Source organism: Trachinotus anak, unplaced genomic scaffold (genome assembly GCF_046630095.1).
Source record: "Trachinotus anak isolate AG129_WGS33_773 ecotype Australia unplaced genomic scaffold, CSIRO_AGI_Tana_v1 ptg000048l, whole genome shotgun sequence".
In the NCBI taxonomy this organism is placed as follows: Eukaryota; Metazoa; Chordata; class Actinopteri; order Carangiformes; family Carangidae; genus Trachinotus; species Trachinotus anak.
Window position 1 is genome coordinate 119486 of NW_027273899.1, and position 25297 is coordinate 144782.

General features: G+C 44.7%; 1 protein-coding gene and 1 long non-coding RNA gene across 6 annotated transcripts in view; one reads left to right on the forward strand and one right to left on the reverse strand.

The window, feature by feature from the left end:
- The window catches only part of abcc3 (ATP-binding cassette, sub-family C (CFTR/MRP), member 3), a 46404-nt gene that overhangs the window by 7078 nt on the left and 14029 nt on the right, over positions 1 to 25297 (forward strand). For all 5 annotated transcript variants that reach the window (XR_011687338.1, XR_011687339.1, XM_071473165.1 and 2 more), the window contains exons 2-16: positions 5294 to 5470; positions 7635 to 7760; positions 9751 to 9888; positions 11900 to 12025; positions 12260 to 12321; positions 13497 to 13628; positions 17492 to 17746; positions 20183 to 20360; positions 20476 to 20637; positions 21389 to 21481; positions 21823 to 22026; positions 22681 to 22827; positions 22926 to 23013; positions 23322 to 23388; positions 23474 to 23600. Coding sequence is in view for 3 of the 5 variants with exons in the window: in XM_071473165.1 (XP_071329266.1) it covers positions 5294 to 5470; positions 7635 to 7760; positions 9751 to 9888; positions 11900 to 12025; positions 12260 to 12321; positions 13497 to 13628; positions 17492 to 17746; positions 20183 to 20360; positions 20476 to 20637; positions 21389 to 21481; positions 21823 to 22026; positions 22681 to 22827; positions 22926 to 23013; positions 23322 to 23388; positions 23474 to 23600 (2082 nt within the window). In the remaining 2 variants the exon portion in view is untranslated. The remainder of the gene's footprint in view (positions 1 to 5293; positions 5471 to 7634; positions 7761 to 9750; positions 9889 to 11899; positions 12026 to 12259; positions 12322 to 13496; positions 13629 to 17491; positions 17747 to 20182; positions 20361 to 20475; positions 20638 to 21388; positions 21482 to 21822; positions 22027 to 22680; positions 22828 to 22925; positions 23014 to 23321; positions 23389 to 23473; positions 23601 to 25297) is intronic.
- LOC139615328 (uncharacterized) lies at positions 349 to 3597 on the reverse strand. Its single transcript, XR_011687348.1, has 3 exons — positions 2460 to 3597; positions 1815 to 2114; positions 349 to 857 (listed from the first exon to the last, which is right to left on the reverse strand). It is a non-coding gene; the product is annotated as an uncharacterized lncRNA (long non-coding RNA).

Sequence of the window (25297 nt, forward strand, 5' to 3'; positions counted from 1 at the left end):
ACATAATCTACCAGAAAGTCAGACTCTGGTAAAACACACTTCTGCTAATGATCAGCAGGCACCGGAGTCTCTGCTCCACCCACCCTTGACCATTTTTGGATTAGCTGGGAGTAAGGGGCGGAGTCAAGCACTGCCACGATGGCAACAGAGAAGCAGCTCACTCTGAGCCTCAGAAACCTGAGGGTGATGTCACAGAGGCTCCGCCCATCTTTATTTACAGTCTGTGGGTAATATGGGTGTTTTTTTTAAGATGTAAAAATGAGAGTTAGCTGGTTCCCTTTTTAGTCTTTATGCTATGCTAAGATAAGCTAAACAGCTTTACAGTTCAGTTCTGAGAGTGAGATTGACTCATGTTCTCATCTAAGAAAGAAAATAAGTTTATTTCCCAAAAGTTCAAACTCTTCTTCTCCTGTTTAAGAGTCAACTGATCAAGGTTCAGCTCAGTGACCTTTGACCCCACTCTGTCCTCAAAACAACAGGATGTCAGGTTTCTGATGTTGCTGATGAATAATCACTGACAGTTAGAACTTCTCCTCCATCCGAACACAGTGCTGCAGCGTCACTGCTCCGTCAGATCAGATCTGATCTGATCTGATCTGATCAGATCAGATATAGACAGGAATCTAATCTGAGAAAACAAATAAGCATTTTCCCATAATGTTATACTATTCCTGTGTCTATCAGATCAGATCTGATCAGATCTGATTAGATTTGTGTTTCAGTGAGACATAAATGATGATGGTCGTAAAACACAGAATCAAAATAATTCTCCTCCTCCCAGCTCCTGGCTCCAGCCGCTGCTCAGTGTGTCCGCTCAGTGACCTCCGACTGAAAAACAGACACACACTGACCCCAGACTGACCCCACAGAGAAACACACACACACACACACACACACACACACACACTTTTAATAATTGTGACGTAATTTTTGTCTATTTTCAGAATTTTTACAAACCAATCAATTGATTAATGGAGAAATTATTCAGCTGATTGATCCATAATGAGGATAATCATCAGATGTAGTTAAATACAAAACAATCATAATAATCTAATAATGTAATTTATAATAAGTATTTTTACTTTTAATACTTTCTATACATTTTCATGTTAATACTTGCAAACGTATTCAATGCAGGACTTTTATTTTGACAGTGAGGTGAAGACGCTCTCCTCCACTGGTGCTAACGTGCTAACTAACATGTTATAGTTACATGTTTATCATTCTGTTTTCTGTTTCATGTTCAGATACAGATTCACAGTTTTCTCATTTATATTTTTTGAAAAGGAAAATTTTACACAGAGTTTCATTCAAAAACTTTCAGCTGTAATAAAACATTTGATCAACCTATGGCTGATGATGATGATGATGATGATGATGATGATGATGATGATGATGATGATGATGATGATGATGGTAATGACAGGGTGAAATGTGCTGCAGCTCCTCTGAGAGCAGGTCTGGATCAGTCTGTCACGTGACCTAACAGAACCGTGTCACTGCAGAGTGCACAGTGGACATGACACTGCTGAATGTAGTGAGAGGTTCAGGTGAAGGAGTTTGTTTGTGTGGTGGTGATGATGATGATGATGATGATGATGATGATGCTCTCAGTCAGATTCATCTGTAACTGTTATTGTGTTTTGTTTCTTCTCTGTCAGAAGAATCAGACTCGGGTACGAGACTCAAACAAAACTATAAAGAACATTTAGACTGAATGTAGAGTGAAAAGTCAACAAGATGAAGTGATGAACAATCAGCCAAACACATGTTGTCACACGTGTTAGTAACGTGATTCTTCACATCAGGGTCACCGTCAGTGCTGCTCTGTCCTCACTGCCTCAGTGAGTTGGCTCCTTCTGATTATCAGGGATGGTAAATAAAAGTCCGGCCCAGGATAAACGTCCGCTCCACAGCTGGAGTCAGGCATCGCACTCCCACATCTGGGCAGATTCCAGCTGTTATCTACAGTGTTGACTGACAGCCAGAAGATTTTCTGTGTGCGTGACAGAAGTGGTCCAGATGTGGAGGCGGCATCCTGCTGTATATGGACCAGACCGGGGCCTGGAACCGGGCCAGAGGAGAAGCTCATTGTGTCACATGATTCAACACACCTGTGGGTCCAGAGAGGAGAACCTGTTTGAGTTTAGTGACAACACAGTCATCAACTCACTGAGGAGAGACAGGAGAGGAGGAGGAGGAGGTTTCTCTTTTCATACAGCCCTCTACAGCACAGATCATCAGCTCCTCTGCAGACTGTTATCAGCTGCTGATCAGATGATCCGACGCACATTAACACTGATTATTTTTACTGTGATGAAACTAGGCTCTGTGTCCACAGTGATGAGAAAACTGCTGCTGTCGTAGCTGCTGTTTCAGACTCCTGTTCTCTGACTGTGAGGTCCCCTCCCGCCTCCGCCCCCCCGCCGTCACAGAGCGACTCACCCTTTTAATCTCACCTTTTGTTGGAGTCTCAGGTTTCGGGTCTTAAGTGGACTGGGAGCTGCCCTGACGCTCTGTGAAGTGGAATAAAGGTTGAGGATTTACTTGAGGCTCCTGTACAGGTAGAAAACATTCAGTCTCTGATTGGAGGGAAAGTTTCAACATGTTCCACCAGCTGAGGTGTTTTAAAAAGGGAGAGGGGTTTCCATAGCAACCGCATTGATCCATTATTATTATTGTTGTACTTTGAGCAGGTTTTCAGCATCAGTAGAACAAAGTGTTAACATCTGCTGACATTGTCTCACATGTTGACATGAATGTTAAAGGTCAGAAACGAATGAACCCGAGAGAAGAATGAATGTGAGGTGTGAGCAGAGAAAGTCTTTGTGGGGTCAGTCATTAATCTGGTGTTAACTCTGATAACCAGCTCTGAGCTCCACGCCGCAGGAGACGGTGATGTCACAGCGTGGTCACAGTCTCCTGCTGCTCCGGTGGACTGAAGAGGGGAGAGGCTGTTGTGCAGTAACAACAGGGCAGTGTGAACGTGTGGCTCCAGGACTTGGGTCAGTGTTTGGACAGATCATGAACCTGATCTCTCAGTAACATCCTGAGAAAACTTCTTTAGATTTGGCACAAACATTCATCAGCACTCAGGGAGGAAGTGATTAGAATTTGGTGGTCAGAGGTCAAAGGTCAAGGTCAGTATGACCTCACATTTTTGGCCATAACTCGCAAATTCATTGATAATTGTGCCATAACTTGATGAGGTTTTATATCTGAAAGGTTAAAGGTCACCTTCACTGTGACATGATCATGATGTGCAGAAACACTTCTGCTCATTCTCGCTGTGCCAGGAAGCAGAGACTGGGACCATGTGTCCTGATCCTGGTCTGGTTGGAGGAGGAGACAGCAGCTGACTGTGGTTCTCAGTGTCTGATCGACACCACTCTCATGTCTGTCTGAGTAATATGAAGCTACAGTGAGGAGACAGCCCCTCATTAACCTGTTCTATCTAATTAGCCTGTTTAATCTATAAAAGAAGAAGTCGTGTAAAAACTGTTGTGACCAGTTTTAATTAGTTCAAATCTGTAGTTTAAAGACAAACAGTCATGATGTCATTAAGGTCTGATGAAGCCTCTCTGGATCTTTGTGTTGTAATCATTACTGTTATATTGAATTATCATGTTTTTATTGTTATATGTGCAGCTGGAAATTAGCATTGGGCTCCTTCTGAAGCAGTAGATTCATTATACCCTGTCCCTGTTTTAAAGGGTCTGTCCTCAGTTTCTCCGTCAGGAGCAGCTGATTGGTGCAGCTCGTTGTCTTTATAAGACCAGAGGCTGTAACACGTCCTCTGAGCAGCTACGTCCTCAGGACAGAGGAGGCTGCAGAGAGGAGACGGGCCGGGGCTAGCTGTGATGTGTGATATTATCACTGTTGTGAATGAGTTTAATTAACACGTGTTCATCAGGAGAGACAGAAGCTGCTGACTCATTAAGATGTAAAAAGCCAATCAGACGATGGTGTGTTCAGGTCAGACGTGTTTATTCTGTTTTCTGCTGAGTCACTGTTAGAGCTTGACTCATAATGTCTGACTGACTGAAGGCTGAGAGTGTGACAGGTTTCATTAACAAAATAAAAGTCTGAAGCTTTTGGCTTTGTTGAATTCAGGCTGTCAAGAAGAGTAACGAAGCCACACACACACACACACACACACACACACACACACACACACACACACACACCAGCACTGACCCCTCACCTCCTTACTACCACAGCACTGACACACACATGCTGCAGTGGGTGGGTGTGGTGCAGTGGGTGGGTGCTGGCAGCTGTGTTTATCTGTGGGTGGGCCTTCACTGTGTTTGTCCAGAGGAGCACGATAACCACGACTCCTGTTTACTGAACCGTCCTCTTCCTCCACACTGATCACTCACTCATCCTCAGCAGCTACACAATGAATCACCATGTTTTCATACAGTGTTGTGTTAACATGGAGCTTTTCTCATCGTCATGGTAACCACGTCTGTTGGATGATTTATCATCACAGAAACAATTAAACCATATTGTTGTCATTTGAAGACCATTTGATGTCACTGATGTTATGATGATGTAACAGCATGATGATGGGTGGACGAGGGATTCACACCACAATACCACAGTTTCATTCTCCTCTCCAAAAAATTAAAACAAACTCTGAAAGTGATGGAACCGTCCACAGACTCGGTGTAAACACTGTTTCTGACAAACAAGCTGTCCCTGTAGAAAGTGCTGACGGAGGAAAATGAGGAAAACAGTCTTCAGTTCAGTTCAGACTCTGACTGCGTCACACTGTGAGGGTCCGTCCACACAAACTGTCTCACACCATGTTCCAACTGTGTGTGCAGTTATTCCACCTGTATCACCTACCTGTCTGTCTGTCATCTGCCTCACCAGGAAGTGACCCATCCATCCCACCCACTGACCATATATGGGTGTGATGTGTGAATGTGTAAAACACTGGTGAATGAGACGAGTCGCCGCCGTGTCTCCGACCTTTAACCAGTGAAGCTGAAACCTCAGAGTTTGAAGTTGTTGTTTCTGCCAAGTTTGTAAAATGTGAAGAACTTGATTCCCCGCCCCCCCCCCCCCCCCCCCCCCCCCCAGGCAGAGTGGTCTCAAAAGTGTTTACGGATTTCAGCTCAAGGAAAACATCTGGTTTGATGAAGTTGTGGTGTGTGTGTGTCTGTGTCTGTGTCTGTCTCTGTGTGTCTCTGTGTGTGTGTGATTTGATGGTGTGTGTCTGCTCAGTGTGAAGGCTCGTAGCCGTAGTGACTAAAGTGGTCCTCCCCGTGCCGTGTGTCTGCAGGTAGCCAATCAGACGCTGCACACAGAGCGGCCCGACCTGCCGGAGTGTTTCCAGCTGACTGTCCTGTCATGGCTGCCGTGCATCTACCTGTGGGCCGCCTTCCCCATCTACCTGCTCTACTTGAAGAGGAACAACAGAGGCTACATCATGATGTCCATAATGAACAGGTTCAAAACGGTGAGATGAGACAGTTACACTTCCACCACACAGTCTAACATGACGCACAAACTGTGACGAACAACAACACAAGTGTCCAGGTGTGAGAAGGAGCAGGGAGAAGACATATCCACATGTGTGTTTTCTGAGTTCTACACAGTACATCATCCATAGAACGTCTGGTTCTGTCATAGAACAGTTCATGAGCACTGTAGTTGATATTTTTGGTAAATTATGTGATAAGAATGAACTTTTTGTTTGTGGTGACTTTAATATAGATTTGATCAAATGGAATGAATGTCATTGACAAACTGTAGATTAACCACAGCACTTATTGATCACATCCTTACCAATGTAAATAAACAGGACACAAGTGGTTTAAAGTGAAGTTAGTGATCTTACATCACGGTGAGTACAGATGCTGAGTCGATGTGAGTGAACCGTCCAGAGAGAAGTGAGGCCTTAACGACTGACCTCAGGTTATAGTTGGGATGTTTTCATCTTTGGGGAAATACAGGACTCACTGTCCTGTGAAAGATAAAGGTAACAGACAGCCATCATGGTTTATTAAGAAAAAAATACTCTATAAAAAGTGTTTACTGCTGAGAATAAGAGACAGTGAAGAAAATATAAGTTGTATAAGAACAAGTTGATTTTCATCATGAGATCACAGCAGTGACTCTGACAGTGATGAATCATATGTTATAAATCTGACCTCCCATGTTACTCTCTGAGTAACTCTGATGTGGAAGTTTATGATCTGAAAAACACTGTTGATGATTTCACTGGTTATTTTGTGGTTGTCGGCTTCACTGTGGTGAACAAATAATCCAAATAATGTTCAGAGCTAAATCACAGTCACTGCCAGACTAAAAAATTCTGTCCACGACAGGAGAGTGATTATGACTTGAGAGTTTACTGTTCAAAAAGCTAAAGAAGGGAGTAGAAGGAGATGTTTTTCTGTCCTTGGTTAAATTATGGGACTACGCCAATATAAATCTAAAATTGTGTTGTTTCATTTTGTTTTTGAAGAGTGGATTACAGAGTTATTTGTGAGGGTTATAAGTGTGAAGCTTAAACTGAGCAGAACTTGGCAGATGGCAGCGTTTTCCTTCATCCTGAGCCTGTTCAGATTCACTGAATCATGTGTGATGACTGAATGAAAACTACAGCAGGTAGAAAACATCATTCACTGTGTCACTCACTGGCAACGTTTAAGGTGGAGCGTTTTCTTGCATGTAACACAGTGCATGAGTTGATGTTGTGAATCAGTCAGTACACCTTAAATGTCAAAACGACAGCTTTGACCACTCAGGTGGTTTTCATTGGCTCTCAGGTGACTCTAGTGATGATTGATCACAGCTCTGCTCTGTGAGTTCAGTCCTGGACCACACACACTCTCATGCTGTGTGAATGACAGGCACACACACACTGACACAACAGGACCAGCTAAAACTGTGGGTGACCACTGGACATACTTTTGTCTCGGTGACCAGTCTGACAGTGATGGGCTTTATTGTATCTGGGTGCTACACACACACACACAGAGTCAAAGTGATTATCAAAAAAATCTATCTAACGTAATGTTGGCTAGTTAAATCTCTCTCTCTCTCTCCCCCATCACTTTATCCATCATTTCAAATTAAAAGCCCTCTGCAGAATTCTGTAGTTGCAACTTCACTGCTTTTGTTCACATCAAAACACACACACACACACACACACACAGTGAAACAATGACAGATGACCACACAAACACAACAAGTTTGTATTGTTATGTTTCAGTTATTTGATATTTGTACCATTTGTTAAATGAACCAGTAGAAAACGTGTCTCCCTCCACACACTGTGGTACAGTCCTGCTGTGATGTAGTGTAACATCATAAACAGCAGAAATGTTAGGGATGCTCTGATTCTGTCTTTATTTTCAGTTCAGGAAGTTTTTAAGTTTCATGTACAAGAATAAAAAATGTCATCTGCAAACAAACAAACAAACACTGGACTTCACAGTGTTGTTAATGTATAAAATGAAGAATTGACACCACATTTAAGTTTGATACAAAGAGGTTCGTTATCAGGAGACTCTCCACACTGTTGTGTTTTCACCATGTGCCTGCAGTCTGAGGAATAACGAGTCGTGATGTTGTGAATGTGTTCTCAGTGTGTGACGTGTGTTTGTGTCTCTCAGGTGTTTGGTCTGTTGCTGTGGATCGTGTGTTGGACCGATCTCTTCTACACGTTCCACGAGCTGCGGCAGGGGCACAGCCAGCCGCCCATCTACTTCATCACCCCGCTGGTCCTCGGCATGACCATGGTGAGAGGACGTCCTGTCCATCCAACACTGTGAGACGAAGTGTGGCTCTGTGGTTTCATCTCTGAAAGGTTCAAAGACCTAGTTTATGGTCAACATGCTCAACCACACAACTGTGAAAACAGTTTGAATATGGTCTGAGAGCAGCTTGTTAGACTGTGCAGGTTTTACTGTGGAACTGTACAAACATTTTTTGCATATGCAAATACAGAGATGTTATCACAGAACACAGTCACCAGACCTGCACAAATATTCACCCACCTTCAGTCAGACAGGTTTTAGTGCTGTCGAGAAACTCTGGATGAAGTGATCAAGATAAATTAACATGGAGCTGGACAGAGGAGCTCAGAGTGATTCTGGGGATCAGTGTGTGAAAGTCTGAGGTGACATAGATAAACAAACTGTGTAAATATATGAGAGGGTCACCTGCAGGCTTCAGGTCTCTTTACACCTGTGGGCAGTTTTATACTGGACTGACTGGTTCCAGACTGGTTCTGATGAGCTGGTGAGCAGAGAAACTTTCCCTCTTCAGCAGGTGAATGTGCGTCACACACAGTCATCTCCACAGAGAAGTGATGATGAGACCCTCTGTTTACACAGGAAGCTTCAGGAAGGCTGCACACAGTTACACACATACACACCTGAGCAACACCTGCGCAACACCTGCACAACACCTGAACAACACCCGCACAACACCCGCACAACACCCGCACAACACCCGCACAACACCCGCACAACACCTGAACAACACCCGAACAACAACTGAACAACACCTGACCTCCAGAGCCGCTCCACTGAAGCAGTTGGGGGTCAGGGCCTCTCTCCGAGACACGTCAGTGAGGGAGGGGCTCTTTCAGTTCACAGCTGGTCACTGACTTCTCTAACACCATTGAGGGGTCATGAGCATTTATCCTGTTTGAAAACTGCAGGGATTTAGTTTCAGGTGTTCAGATTTTCAGAGTAAACAGAGGAATAGTAGACGGTGTCTCCAGCAGCTAATGTCAGCTAGAATCATTTTCTACCACAGTAATGTCCGTATGAAGAAAACTGTTCACTGAAGAAATGTGTCACCTCTGTTGGTAACGAGCTGCATCTTGGGTCGATATTTGATTATATTGAATGTGTGTTATTTTTTTCATAAATTCAAAAATTATTATTTTAATATTATTACATTTTATTATTACACTTTCGTTCATTATCCATGTTGTTTAACCACTGGTAGTCCAGGCTGATAAGAGCCAATCAGGAGCCACCGTGGGCGTCTACGTCATCATTTCCAAAGGTCTCTGTTTCTGTCCATCTAGACTACAACACAACCTGGAGTTTTAGACTAAAACAGGTCCAGCAGTGTTTCTGAAAGTCTCTGTTTTAGGCTGACGACTCTGGAGGAGAGTGGAGACAGAGGAGAAGAGATAAGTTTAAACTAAAACGTAGAAGAAGAGATGAGTTTAAAACTAAAACAGTAGAAGAAGAGATGAGTTTAAAACTAAAACATAGAAGAAGAGACGAGTTTAAATTAAAATGTAGAAGTAGAGATGAGTTTAAAAGAACGGCGTGTCAGAGTGGGTGGAGCCTCAGGGACAGGTACTGTGGTGGAAACAGATCTCCACCAGTGGACACATTATCCCTGCACTGACAGTTAAACTTCACACAGAAAAACCAACATGTCTCCCTGGATTTTATTATTTTACCACCACCCTCTATTTACTTTTTTTTTTTTGCAGCTGAAAGCTTCTCCCTTTCCTTTGTGCATTGCATTGTGGGAGAGTAGTGTCCACTGACAGCTTCACTCTGTATTCAGTTTGAGTCACGCTACAGACCAGACCTCACCTGTGCAGGTACAGGACTGTGTGGTGTCACAGCAGAGTCAGGGGGGGTCTGTTCTCCACAGTGGAGCCACAGACAGTGTGAGGGACTGACCCAGTCATACCCAGCTTCACCTTACATGCTCTCAGTGATTCTGTCTTGGCTAATCTTACTCCCCCCCCCCCAGCTGCTGGCCACATTCCTGATCCAGTTTGAGAGGTTACGTGGGGTTCAGTCCTCAGGGGTCCTCTTCATCTTCTGGTTCCTGTCTGTGCTGTGTGCCATCGTGCCTTTCCGCTCCAAGATCCTGCAGGCCTCCAGCCAGGTGAGAGCACACCGCGGCCCCCAGGGGCCCCTTACACATCTGTCCTCACTCCTCTTCTGCGTCCTCTTCTCCTCAGTCTTCTTGACGTTTGAGAACACTTCAGTCCGCCCCCAATCTTGCTGTCTCAGGAGTTGGTTTGCAGCTTACAGTGAGTGGATGTTTTGGAGGGTCAGTCCAGGACGCCACTAAGCAGAGCGTGAAGAGGGAATAGTAGGCCTGTTGTTTGGAGCAGACTTATCTCACCTCCAGCTCTGCACGGCTCTCAACAGAGCTGCAGCCCAAGTCCTGCTGGCAGCGAGACGAGTCAGGCTGGAGGACACACACAGCAGAAGGCAGCGTTACACATGCAGCTCAGAGCCATAGTACAAACTGAGCATGGTATGGTTGGTGATGAATAGCTCTGACCCAGGTATTTACTGGGTTAGCTGCTGAGAGTTCTGGCTTCCAGAGCCTCAGAGCTATAATCTACTGGAATTACAAGAGTCCCAGATAAGTCTCCTTTTCTTCTGGAGCAAAGTGGTCAGTGACCTACTAAACATTTCTACTACAAAGGCTGGAGACGGTTGTTTAGAAGCACAAAATACATGGATCTCCAGTAGTTTTACCAGGTTCACCAGGACGACTGATTCAGTGCCAAAGGTGTGTCTGACTGTCTGACATTAACCCTCAAGCTTTGAACCACACCCCGAGATAACTATGTCGCATTTGTAATTTCTGCTTTGGTGTACAAGGTAAAACAAACTGCAGTCATTCGGTGAGAGTGTGTGAGAGAGAGAGTGTGTGTGTGTGTGTGTGTGTGTGTGTGTGTGTGTGTGTGTGTGTGTGTGTGTGTGTGTGTGTGTGTGTGTGTACTTGTACTTGCTACACAGTAAGGACCAAAAAAAGTATTTTACTAACAGAGTGAGGATGTTTTGGGAAAGTGAGGACATTTTGGCCGGTCCTCACTTTTTGAGACACCTTCAAATCACATGTTGAGGGTTAAGACTTGGTTTTAGAGTTATGGTTAGAATTAGGTTATGGTTAAGGTTAGGGTCAGGGTCAGGGTTAGGCACTCAGTTGTGATGGTTAAGGTTAGGGTAAGGGGCTAGGGAATGCATTATGTCAATGAGTGTCCTCACAAAGATGGAAGTACAAGTGTGTGTGTGTGTGTGTGTGTGTGTGTGTGTGTGTGTGTGTGTGTGTGTGTGTGTGTGTGTGTGTGTGTGTGTGTGTGTGTGTGTGTGTGTGTGTGTGTGTGAAATGAATAGATGGAAGTTGACCTTTAATACACATTGATGCATGAAAACACAGTATTTAGTTACTGTGAATATTCAGTTTGATGAAGGTGTGATGGTGATAACAGCCTGGTTTACAGAGGTAACTGTGGCTCCGGAGGTAGAGCAGGTTGTCCACTCATTGGAAGGTCGGTGGTTCGATTCCCAGCTCCTCCGGTCCGTGTATGCATGGCTGTAGAGTCTTTGAACTGAACAATGTGCAAAACAAATCATAATGTGATTGCGATACGAGTCATGATTTCAGTGGGAGAGGTTTATTTTTCATTTGATTTTCACTGAGAAATAATATTAAAGTGATGATGATGTGATGTTTGTTGAGACTTGTTTGTTGTTTCCTTACGTACGTCTTCTCTGCAGCAGCACAACGCTGCGTTTATGGTTGTGACACATTTCACCTTCATCAAAGACATTTCAGCTTCTGTGATTTGGATATTCTGCTTTCAATAATACATTGACTGTTCAGGCCTAACTCTCAGTCTTGTTAACCACCACTACCCATGCTGCCATGTGTTATTTGAATATTATATATCTGCTTATTTGTGTTTTTCTTTAGACACAAGCATCATTCAGACATTTGTGTAGGAAAAACTCTGACATGAGACCTACAACTAATTTGCCTGCATGTAAACACACTGCGTCACAGGTGCAGGCAACTGTATATATGAATTAATCTCTTTGTGTGTGTGTGTGTGTGTGTGTGTGTGTGTGTGTGTGTGTGTGTGTGTGTTCTATTTCAGAGCGAAGTGTCGGACAAGCTACGATTCTCCACCTTCTACTTGTACTTCAGCCTGGTTGTGTGTGAGCTGATCCTCTGCTGCTTCAATGAGAAACCTCCTCTGTTCTCCAGCGTTGTCACAGACCCTGTGAGTCAGTGCGGCCTCACAGTCCAAGACAAGTGTGTGTCTGTGTGTTGTGTTGTGTAGCTGACACTGTGCAGTGTTCTGAGAGGCTGGAGGTCTGAGTGTACTCTACTCCACGCCTGTTAAAGCAGGTCACACACTCAGTCACACATACAGGCCTCAGTTGTTTCTTGCTGCTCAGACGTCCGTCCTCCTCGTCCCTGTTTAACCTCTCGGTCTGTCTCACTGTCTCCTCAGAACCCCTGTCCTGAAACCACAGCAGGTTTTCTCTCCACCATGACATTTTGGTGGTTCACAAGGTGGGTTTGTACTGATCTCTACCGTTACAGCCTTTATTTACTACAATACAAAGTAATTACCGAGCACAGAGCTTCAGTCTGTTAAAATTAAAACGAATGAATGAAAATGAAAATTATAAAATGAATAATCACATTAATATTTTGTTGTTTTTTTTGTTCAGTGTCACTGTTCATGTTATTTTATGTCACTTGTATGACGCTGGTGTCACCGATACTGCTACTGTATTTTCAGCAGTATCAGGATTTTTAGCTGGTTCATTCATGATTATTTTAGAGTGTTTAACATCATTTCAAGGTGGTTAGCCTCAGTGCTAACCTGTTAGTCACAGCGGTAAACAGCCTAATTTACCCGCTTTTTGTGTTAGTTATTTGTAGTTTGTCACTAAATGAAACTCAGAAGTTAGCATGAATGATGGCTGCTCATAATTACATATTAAACCATGTGAACTAAGATTTAGCTAACAGGAGCTAAGTGGCTAAATTTGGCTGCAGATGTTGAGCCTGCTTGGAGGCTGAGAGCATGTGATTGGCTGAAAGGTGAGGGGGCAGAGACAAATGACAACACTTCTGTCATGGAACAAAAAGTGATTATAAAATAAAAAGAATAAAACACTATTTATTCATATGACTATTATATATATCTATATCATAATCTCTTATTTGTTAAATATTGAACACTCCCTGTGGCTCCCTACAGTAGGTGCTGATATGTGTAATTTTTCAAAGTCAACATACAGATTAATAATAATGATTGAAGCCTCAGTTGTTACATGTCAGACCACGGCTGAGAGCCTCTGTCTCATACCACCTCTGTTCTTATGTTTTTGCTGTTTTTCTGATTGAAGTTCAGCATCTTCTTCCTTGTTTTCCTCTCATGCTGGAAAATGTATCAGACCAATTTCGGGTGGAATCTGATCCACTCGTGCATAATCATGATCAGCAAATCCAGGAAACTCCATTAAGAAAGCAATTCTTATTAAGTTTGTGAGATAAAAGGGTTTAGTTTTAGAATCAAATTTCAGTCAATGAATGAAAGACACACAGGGGACAGAAAACATACTGAACAAGATCTGAAGTACAGTGAGGCAGACACAGGCTGAAAAGCCTCCAGTGACCCTCAGTGTTGAAGTGCTTAATGTACCAGATTGAATTAAACTGCAGTTTCCCTCTCTCAGTATGGCCATTAAAGGCTACAAGGTTTCCCTGGAGGCCAAAGACCTGTGGTCTCTGAACCAGCGCGACAGCTCCAAGGTGATGGTGCCAAAGCTCCTCACAGAGTGGGACAAAGAGCAGGCCAAGGCCAAGAGGTATGTTTGTACAGTGCAGCTAAATGTTGTCCAGTGTGTGTTATAAAAGCTTTACTGTGTTTACATCAGGTTATTGGCAGAAATCAGGTTAAAGCTGGAACCTGAGACCTGCTGGAACCTGGAGACTTAAAAACTGGTCAATAATCAGATTTATCACTACAGTGTTTCTGAACTGGTTCTGGCTCCTGGTCGGTGTATCACTGATGTATGACACTAAAGCTTTACAGGTTTTTGTGTTGTTTTCTCTTCCTGGATGGAGCAGACTGTGTTTTTCCTTTATTGTCCTGCAGTGAAACTTCCCCGTCTTGAGCTCATTGGTTTCTCCTGAACACACTGATTCTTTTAAACTAGTCACAATCATATGGTTTCATTTTTTATTTCCTGTGCACTGTAGAGGAAATGTATTTTTCAGGGATTACTTTCAGCAGCGGAATAATACACAGATGATTCTGTAGTGTTTCTAACAGCAGCAGGACAATGTATGTGTGACTGAAAATAAACTGCAGTGTGTGTCCTCATGTCCTCAGTACAACAGTGTGGGTCATTCATGTGTTTTTGGGCAACAGTGGAGCTCTGTGGCTCAGAGGAAGTATGTAGAATGTATCAGGCTTTAGACAGACACACACACACACAAACACACACACACCACACTACACAGCAGCAGATTTTTGCTTAGTCTAAATTGGTTTGTTAATGTGTTAAAGCAGGTAAACTGTCTACATCCACACACATGCAGCAGTGAGCGGTGGATGTGGTCAGGAATTAAGTTATTTACATTTCTTGATGATTATAGATTTTTTTTCTGTCAGAAAGATTTAGGTTTTGTCAAAAAACCTTCCCGACTAAAGCCCCAGAAGTGACGAGACGTCAGATATGAGGTGTTAAACAACAAGTTCACTGAGATTCACAAACATCAGTCTCTGTTTATACTTAAATTTAGAAAAAAATCCCTCCTCCTGTTTGAGGGCAGGGCTGTTTGTGTTAGTTAGTCTGAGTGTGTGTGTGTGTGTGCAGGTATATGATTGTGCACAAGTGAAACCATGGATACAGCATGTGTTTTTAACTCTGGCAGCAGGAGAGCTACATGCTAACATACAGAGCACGTGCCTGCAGCTGCACACACGTTAAAGGACTGTGGGGATCAGAGAACATGCAGCGTCTGCGGACAAGACAGGAAACAGAGGAAACTCTTTGCTCTGTTGTTGTAGTGTTGTTGCTGTGTGTTGTGTTTGTGGAGTCTGTTTGGTTTTGGTGAATGTTGTTCTGCAGGATTAATGACTTTTCTCATGTCTGTAGTTTTACATTCCACATGTGTTCAGCTGCTGGAGGCGTTGTGTCAGTTTCCACTGAGAACAGCAGGACATCCTCAGCTCCAACGCTACTTCAGCAAAAAAGCAATTTCATGCACAAACACATGTGACAGCTCTGGTGAACTCTGACCTCCATCAGCGTGCTTCCTCTCTTTCTGCCGCAGCTTCCAGTTTCACTCGGTGTTTTCACTGAGAACTACATGTAAAATGATATGAACAAGCCTGATCACGCCTCCTCAGGTGTGGTTTGGAAACCTGTTTGGTGTTGAGCTGAATTCCTGTTGTCCTGTTGAACTGTGGTCACGATTCTTTCACTGCTGGAATCTGACTCCTGTGCTCTGAGCTGCTGGTAGAACAGACAACATTCCTGTCAGGGAAAACCAGAAGTGTTTTCTAGCATCGTGTCTGTCGGCCTGAGATCCTGCAAAATGAACAAATGAAACAAATGCACCAGAAGCTAAGCTAACAGGATGTCACAGCAGTCCTCAGGTGGTTTTGCACTGTTTGTATTGTTCCTTGCTTTTGTGCTGCCGAAGGGATTAATGAGAACCAATAAAACACGAAACCATCATTGTTGTAATTCATAATGAACACGGCTGTTTATCACTGAAGCTACGTCCTGACAGTGAATTCAGGCGTTTCTCCTTTTTAAACTTCCTCTACACGTTTTAAACTCCTCTGATTCATATTCAGTTTCACATGTTTTCATAAAAACTGGTCTGAAGCTCAACTACTCTGAGACACCTGGATCAGGCCTTGGCCCCGCCCACCACCTGCTGGCTCCAGGTGTCCAGGTGACAGAGCAGAGAGGATGAAGATGTTAGAGGAGGAAACATCAGAGAGACTCAGCCTCATGTTGGAGCCTCAGTCAGACCCAGACTCAGAGGAGGAGTCTGTTGAGACCAGAATCAGAGACTAGCAGACGGATCAGAACCGTTAGCATAGTTAGCATCTTTTATTTGTTTATGTTGTTTGTTAGCTTGTAACTGGCAGTGGCTGACACAGTGTAAGTGGTTGTGCTAATGCTAACTCTGGCTCTCTGTACTGACAAGGTTTCAGGTGTATTTAGCTCCGCCCCCCATCCCCACAAGTTGACAGGATTGGTTCCTGAGGTTCTATGACGTATGAATCCCTGACTGTCTGAATCTGTGTTTATGAGACTGTCATTGGTTGGAGGTGGAAACACTCAGTCATGGTGTCGACTGATTATTTCATCATCATGTGTCTTAATTATATAAAAACATCATGTGGACGTGAACCAGGTGAAACAGCTGATCTTCATTAAATCAGTTGCACTGGTTAATTCTCCTGATGACACATTTAAACCTGCAGTAACAGACAGGTCATTTGTGTCACCAACAGAAACATGTAGCACAACATATGGCTAACATGTTAGCAAAGCGTTTCCTTTTTCCACATCCAGCAGCAACATTAGCATTAGCATTCATTAGCGGTTATATTTCCAGCTTAATCTGTTTTGGTTTCCACCGGCTGCTGAGAGAGGTGTCTGGTTCTTTACAGAGGCACATTATCAGGAGAAGCAAACCATGCTAATGTTTGGGGCCCCCAAGGGCAAAGGGGCCCCCAGTGGCCCCTCATATTGACCCATTTTGCAATAAGAACTATAAATCCCTTTAAACTGCATTAGCTAGCGTCCACTGAGTGCCTGCATGTGAGGCGTTTGAGGGACAAATATAAATTGTAGTCTCTACTGAGACTCTACTAGCCTGTATGTGGGGGGGCTTCTTTGCCTGGGGCCCCCAGAGTCTGGGCTCACCACAGGGTGTTTACCTGCTGAATGCTCCTCTGTGTTCACCTGCCAGGTGCTGAGTGTCTGTGTTGTGATTGGTGCTGAGCAGCAGGTTTTCACTGCAGCAGCCGAACACTGATGACGGATGACCAGAGAAGGTTCAGGCTGTAAAAGCTGCGTCGGCCCAGGAGCTGCAGAGCTGAGGGGATAATTATCTGTGGGAGTGACACTGAAGTGAAGCAGAGTCCAAACACCTCAGAGTCCTTTATTCTTTCATTTGTCTCTTCACCACTGAACCTGTGAGACTCGCTCCAGTAAATCATCAACAGACAAATTACAGTTGGTCCAGACCAAGCCTCTAATGCATAATCCCCCAGCATGCAACAGGGCATGTTCATGTCAAACACTGAGGCTTGATTTACAAGCTCACTGTTTGTTAAAGGTGTTAACAAACAGTCTCTCCCTTTCTTGGGGCAGACCAGAGGAAGTTTTCATGCTGCTCTCAGTGGGAACGTTTGAGTCTCTGTCAGTAAAAAGAGAAGGTCTGGACCTGCTGTATTTTATTTAAGTGCCTTTAACAAAAGTGTTCTGCTGCATCGTCTTCATCATCTTCATCATCTTCTGTTGTGATGCACCAACAAAAGTGTGTGTCTGTGTTTGTGTTGTGACTGCAGCAGTGTCACCAGTAACCTTTCAGTGACGTTGTTATCATGTCATCTGTGTTATGAACAGGATCAGTTATAGGAGTTGACCTGATGAGACTGTCCTCGCCTGTCCTCACCTGTCTTACCCTCTGTCCACAGTGAGCCGAGTCTGTCCACCCAGGCTGTGTACTCCAAGCCCCTCCAGTCCACCACCAACCACACTGCTGGAGGAGGGGGAGGGGGTGAAAGCAGCCCGGAGGAAGTAGAGGTGCTGCTGTCCAATCAGAAGGCTGCTCCCCACCAGCCGTCCCTGCTCCGAGCCCTGGTCAAAGCCTTTGGACCGTACTTTCTGATTGGCTCTGCCTACAAGCTCCTGCAGGACATAATCACCTTCGTCAACCCTCAGCTGCTCAGGTAAGAGAACAGGTGTCAGGCTCCTCCTGTTTGCTTCAGGTGCTACAGGGGACGGAGAAGCTGCCGGCGTCCGTGTCTGCAGGATGTGTCTTTGCTTTCTGTCTTGATGTTTTTATGTGGGTCAGATTTATCCAGAGTGTGGTGCTGATCTTTTTCATCAGTGTTGCTGTAGGAGCTGGTTTGGTTTTCAGCTAATTAACAATCGTAAAGATTCAGTGTTTCAGTGAAGTGATGAAGCTGATCAGTGACGATCAGCTGTTATCACAGGAAACATTAATAATCAATAACCCAGCTTTAATTAACCGAATGAGTGTTGATGTTAATCCACCATCAGTGAGAGGAGTCGGGGTCACTCCGGGTCTCAGCCTCTGATATTGCTGAGGACTCTCATCTCCCACTTCCTCCCACATGGTCTCATGTGGTTTAGAGCTGAGCTGGGTTCTCTGTCCTCACAGCATCATCATCATCATCATCATCATCATCATCCATCCTCAGTCCGTCATCCACAAACACCTTCAGCTCCATGGGTGGTGGACTCACACCACACACCTCTAACCTCTGGTTTTCCTCCAGTTCTCTTCCAGTTCTCCTCTGGTTCTGTCCTGTGTGGTCGTTGTGTAGTTGTTGTGTGGTCGTTGTGTAGTTGTTGTGTAGTTGTTGTGTGGTCGTTGTGTTGTTGTTGTGTAGTCGTTGTGTGGTCGTTGTGTAGTTGGTGTGTGGTCGTTGTGTGGTCGTTGTGTTGTTGTTGTGTTGTTGTGTGGTTGTTGTGTTGTTGTTGGTGTGGTCGTTGTGTTGTTGTTGTGTAGTCGTTGTGTGGTGGTTGTGTAGTCGTTGTGTAGCTGTGATCAGACAGTTTCGTACAGTTTTCATCTCTCTGGATCTCAGAGGTCTGCGCTGTCGCCTCACAGTGAGAGGTTCTGGGTTCAAGCCTGGGGGGCCTGGGGGCCTGGGGGCCTGGGGGCCTGGGGCCTTTCTGTGTGGAGTTTGCATGTTCTCCCCGTGTCTCCAGGTTACTCTCACCGCTCTGCTCCGGACCTGGGTCACCTGGTGAACTCCTTCACCTCAGAGCCAATCAGCTTCAGCTCAGTGTGTGACACAGACTCAGTCAGCTGATGTTCCTCCGGAGCAGCTTCAGTCTCTGACTCTACTGGAGATCAACTCTGTTCTTCATCAACATGTGATGATGATGATGGTGGTGGAGAGTCACTCCAACATCTCCCATAATTCACCTGGGCTTAGATTAGGTGACTGTGAAGGTCACATTGTCATCGTCATCATCATCGTCATCCTCATCAGACCATCATGTGACTCTGTTCCCCCTCATGGTTCAGGTTTTCATCACAGTCTGTAGCTTCAGTGTCCTCAAGTCCACCTGAGGAAGGTGAGTTAGCCTTAGCGTTAGCGTTAGCATCATCACAGAACCTGGGAATGAGCTGAACACACTCTGTCTTTGTCCAGGACGCAAAGTCATTATGTAAATATGTTTCCTCTGAAAGCCTGTAATGGCTCAGGGTGGATGTGTGGTGATAACAGCTGCTGTGTGAAGGGGAACTGAGATAACGGAGATAAGTGAGATAAACTGTCAGAGGGGGTTGACCACAGGTTCCTGTATTGTGTTAGACTCATGTTGTTGAAGGTTAATTAACACTAATATTTGCTGTGTCGCTGGTGCCACAGGAAAATCATATTTATCTGATATCTGTCAGATATTCTGCTTATGTGACAGAAACAGGAAGTGGGTGAACCTCAGTTGACAGAAGCTCCGTGTTGTCAGGACACGTGGTTGAGCTGTAGGATCGATGCTTCAGAGAACAGACACTGCAGCTCAGGACGGGGGGGGGGGGGGTTATCTAATTATGAAGTAAAATAACAAGTTTGGTTCCAAAGGAGCTCGTTTGTCTTTTCACTCTACATCCAGAAAAGATCATTTTACTGGTGTAAACTCATTATATTACAACCTGTGGATCAGGGGATCCAACCTGTGGGCTGCGGCCCCCTGCTGGGTCATGAAGGTATTGCGAGTGGGACAAAAAAAAAATCATATGTAAAACAGTATAATGTGGGATTATGAGGACATCAACATGGCGGCAGACACTGTGTTTTCACTGCATCAGTGTCTGGTACACAAACTGTACAGAGTCACAGGTGAGCCCCACCCCCCCACCATCACTGAGACGTACACACCTGTGTGTTGGAAAGACACAAACAGGAAGACCTCTGTCCAGAGGAGGCTCCAGAGCGGAGGCTGCCACACTGTTGATTGTGTTTAACGTGTGTCACTGTGTGAGTCTGTGAGAGTGGAGCTTCCTGCTTCACCTGTTCTCACTTCAGTTGTTCTCATTAGAACCAGGCCTCTGCGTCGCTGTGGGTTCAGCATGTTTGATAATTAAAGCTGCAGAGGTTTGACAGAGTGTTTCCCTCTCTGTGCTTTCACAGGATGCTGATCTCATTCACCAAACAGAGGGGGGTTCCTGACTGGTGGGGTTATGCTCTGGCCTTCCTCATGTTCTTCACAGCCATCCTGCAGACCCTCATCCTCCACCATCACTTTCAGTACTGCTTCGTTACAGGCATGAATGTACGCACCGCCGTCATCGGAGCTCTCTACAGGAAGGTACACGACACATCCTCACACCGCACTGTTCTGACACACACAGACACACTAACTGAGCAGCATCATCCTCACAACAGAAATCTGTTGTCGACTCCGGTTGTGTGTTTTTTTGCAGGCGCTGGTGATAACGAACGCGGCCAAACGTTCCTCCACGGTGGGAGAGATCGTCAACCTGATGTCTGTGGACGCTCAGAGGTTCATGGACCTCACCACCTTCCTCAACATGCTGTGGTCGGCTCCTCTGCAGATCATGCTGGCTCTGTACTTCCTGTGGCAGGTCAGTGAACACATCACTCATGAACCACAGGAAGTGACGCTGTCTCTGTGGAACAAAGGCACAAATCCAGTGTAAATAGTTATGACAAGGCATTTCCCTGTGTTTGTGAGGATCAGGCTGGAGGTCTGGGTGGGTCTACGTGTCACACCCACCAGTAACATAAACTGAGTGTTTCATCAGGCAGCTGCTCTGAGGAAGAGATGTCAGGGTCAGACTCGGGGTCGTTCACTCACTGTTGACCAACCACAGCTGACAGTGTTGTGTAGTTGTTTTATAATAATTTGGTTGTCGTTAGTTAAAGTAGAGGAAAGTGTCGCCTTCACTACTTGAATCTTGTGATGTAGAAACTCCTCTCGTGTCTTTCTCTGTGTTTCCTGTTATATTTTTAGACGATGCTAACGGTTTAGCCTCAGCAGTAAACATGGTACCAGAGAAATAATTATTTATTATTATTTATTAATCTGAATGAAGGTAATCAATCAATCAATCAGTCTAAACAACTGATCATCTCCTGTCTGTTACCATCAGCCTCTCAGAGTCTGAGGTTTGTCATCAGTGAACGTGTTAATGACCAGAGGCTCATCTGTGATGAATGATCTTTGATTTTCTCCTGTGTGTGTGTGTGTGTGTGTGTGTGTGTGTGTGTGTGTGTGTGTGTGTGTGTGTGTGTGTGTCTGTCTGTGTATCTGTGTGTGTGTGTCTCTGTGTGTCTCTGTGTGTCTCTGTGTGTCTCTGTGTGTGTGTTGGACAGAACCTGGGTCCATCAGTTCTGGCTGGAGTTGCCGTCATGATCATGCTGATCCCTTTTAACGCCGTCATCGCCATGAAGACCAGGAGTTACCAGGTGAGACTCGTCAGACTGAGTCTTCCTGTTGTTGTCTGTGGGTTTTCAGTGGAACCACATCAGTGACACCAACCTGTCGTTTTTTATTAAAAAGAATTATTCTAAACTAATCAGGCTCCTAAACATGAAGAATTATTTCTATAGTTCATTTCATCAGTCGTCACTTTGAACAGTTAAAATGTGATTTTTCAAACATGATGTTATAAATTATATTATAATTATCTAAAATGTCCGTTGCTTTGCAGAGGTGTCTCTCTATTTGTTGTGTGGTTGGTTTGAAGATTGTTCATTTGCAAATAAAGAGCAATTTGTCGTCTTGTCCTCTTCTTCCTCCCTCCCAGGTGGAGCAGATGCAGCACAAGGACGCACGTATCAAGCTGATGAACGAGATCCTGAACGGCATCAAGGTCCTGAAGCTGTACGCCTGGGAGAACTCCTTCAAAGAGAAGGTCCTGGCCATCCGGCAGAAGGAGCTCAACGTCCTGCGCAAGACCGCCTACCTGGGAGCGCTGTCCACCATGGCCTGGACCAGCGCCCCGTTCCTAGTAGGTTCAGTCCACATGTCCAGCAGCAGTGACACAGGAACTAAACCTTCATGTGCTGTGGACACGTAGGACGTCAAAGTTGAATGTGCAGCAGAACCAAACAGCATGAAGCTGCATGATGATGAGTCTCTGCTCTGGTCACACTTTATTCTTCATATAGATGCTTCAGTTTAACCTGAGTCACTGAGGTTTTTTGCCACTAGTGGAAACAAAGTGTGAAATTAACATATCATCACATTTTCAGTTCATACAGCAACTTTTACAGAAAGTATTATTTGACGGTACCACACAGTCTACAAGTTCTTAAAGGTCCACACAGTCGAAAGGTTTTAAAGGTTTTAAAGCTCCACACAGTCTAAAGGTAGATGTCCATGTGTTTGTGATTATAAAGCAGCTCTAGGTTCTATATTAATACTGTGAAAGTATCAAAGCCTCAGTCCACAGAGAAATGCACACAGCCTGTATTCAGAAACTAAGCCTTAAAACCAGCCGTCAGGACTTCTGGAACTCAACAATATATTTTTTTGGTCATATACGTTTTATCAGGAGTGATGATAAACTGTCATGTGATCCGTATCAGCAGCTGTTGATGATGAGGTCACTGATGCGTCACTGACCGACCTCTGAGCCGCCTGTGTGCTGATGTGTTTCCAGGTTGCCTTGACGACGTTTGCTGTGTACGTGACCGTGGATGAGAACAACGTCCTGGATGCGGAGAAGGCCTTTGTGTCGCTGTCCCTCTTCAACATCCTCAGGTTTCCTCTCAACATGCTTCCTCAGGTCATCAGCAGCATGGTCCAGGTGGGAGCTCTTCCTCTTCCTCGCTCCTCGTCCTCCTCCTCTGCGGTCTGTGTTTGTCACTGAGTCACTGACGGCTGTGTGTTAACTCTGCATCTCAGGCCAGTGTCTCACTGAAGCGGATCCAGAATTTCCTGTGTCATGATGAGCTGGACCCAGAATCAGTGGACAGGAAGAACACAGCCACAGGTAGAGTCAGTGTGTCGTCCTCAGTCAGTCTGGTGTATGTCTGATGTCATTTCCTGTCATATTCCGATGTCGTGTCCTCCAAACAGACTGTGACACCTCCGTGAAATGTGCTCTGTCATCGTGTCATCATTCCTCTGTGTTGGCTCGTGAACCACAAGCTGTAGTGAAAGTCGTGGCCTTGAACCCTTCACCCAGTGACTCGCAGCTTGGAGCACTGGGTGACTCACACCTCAGAAATGTTCCAGTCTTTTGTCCACTCACACTTTTCCCACCCCTTCAATCTCACATGATGTTTTGTTGCTCAACAGAGTTTTCAGTCACTGTTGTCAACGGCAAGTTCACCTGGACTAAAGAGGATCCACCTGTACTGCACAAGTATGTCACATGGTGTGTTTACACGTCACGTGTCTGTGTTGCTGCACCTGAGGATGTTTGTAACCTGATTACTGTGTGTTTGTAGCATTAACGTGATGGTGCCTCAGGGCTCCCTGCTGGCGGTGGTGGGCCACGTCGGCTGTGGGAAGTCCTCCATCATCTCTGCACTGCTGGGAGAAATGGAAAAACTGGAGGGAGAGGTTTCCATCCGGGTACGACTTCAATTCAATTCAATTCAATTTTATTTGTATAGCGCCAAATCATAATATACATTATCTCAAGGCACTTTACAGGGTCAGGTCAAGACCTTACTTTGTTACAGAGAAAAACCCAACAGTTCCCACAACGAGCAAGCGCTTGGCGACAGGGGGGAGGAAAAACTCCCTTTTAACAGGAAGAAACCTCCAACAGAACCGGGCTCAGGGTGGGGGGCCGTCTGCCTCGACCGGTTGGGTTTAGGGGAAGATAGAAAGAGGGGGAGGGGGAGGAGAGGGGAGAGAAGAGAGAGAGACCAGGAACAGCTGACTTCACCTCCCCTTCTGTTTGACAGATAAGAAAGTGGCAGGTTTTTATCTTCTTTGCATCTGTCAGAGCTTCACTGATGAATATCTGCGTGTTAACAGTGGAGAGATGGATGCACAGAGAATTATCAGGCAGATCTGCAGCTCAGCTTTTTATCTTTGTTTTGGTTCTGTCTCATTTCTCTCATCAGCCTCATTCTCAGAGAAAAAGCTGTAAAAAAAAAACAAAAAAAAAAACTGTGAGCATCATGTAGCAGCTAAAACCTCTGGTTCTTGAAACGTTAACTTGTTTTCTGCCTCAGAAATCAGTGAATGTTAATGTGATGTTCCTGTTTCCTGAGATCAGAGTGTTTCAAACTCTGTAAAATCCTCTGCTATGATTCATATTCAGTTTCACATGTTTTCATAAAAACTGGTCTGAAGCTCATCTACGCTGACTTCCTGACTGAGACACCTGGATCAGACCTTGGCCCCGCCCACCACCTGCTGGCTCCAGGTGTCCAGGTGACAGAGCAGAGAGGATGAAGATGTTAGAGGAGGAAACATCAGAGAGACTCAGCCTCATGTTGGAGCCTCAGTCAGACCCAGACTCAGAGGAGGAGTCTGTTGAGACCAGAATCAGAGACTAGCAGACGGATCAGAACCGTTAGCATAGTTAGCATCTTTTATTTGTTTATGTTGTTTGTTAGCTTGTAACTGGCAGTGGCTGACACAGTGTAAGTGGTTGTGCTAATGCTAACTCTGGCTCTCTGTACTGACAAGGTTTCAGGTGTATTTAGCTCCGCCCCCCATCCCCACAAGTTGACAGGATTGGTTCCTGAGGTGCTATGACGTATGAAACCTGACTGTCTGAATCTGTTTTTATGAGTTTTTATGAGTCATTGGTTCAAGGTGGAAACACTCAGTCATGGTGTCGACTGATTATTTCACTCATCATGTGTCTTTATTATATAAACATCATGTGGACGTGAACCAGGTGAAACAGCTGATCTTCATCAGAGGCTCTTTAACTGTCTGTGTCCCTGTGTGAAGTGGTTATTTTGAGACAGATGAGAGGCAGATAAACATTAGAGGTCAATGCAGATGTAAACAGGTTCATTCTGACTCCAGGTCCTTTAATATTGGCACCAAGTGTGAAAAGAAGAGAAGAGAGGGAATGAATCAGTGCATGTGAGGACGTGTAAACAAAGACTGACTCTGTTTATATGTCCTCACATCACAGGTTAACACACAGGAACTGTAGAGAGAGGATGAATGGTCAGTGCAGTTCAGAGTGTTTTTAGTCAGTGTAAACTTTAGTCTCTCAGACACAGATAAAAATAAAGGAGAAAGAAAAATACAATCAGGAAACAAGTTTAAGATAAAAAATAGAAAATATAATAAAATTA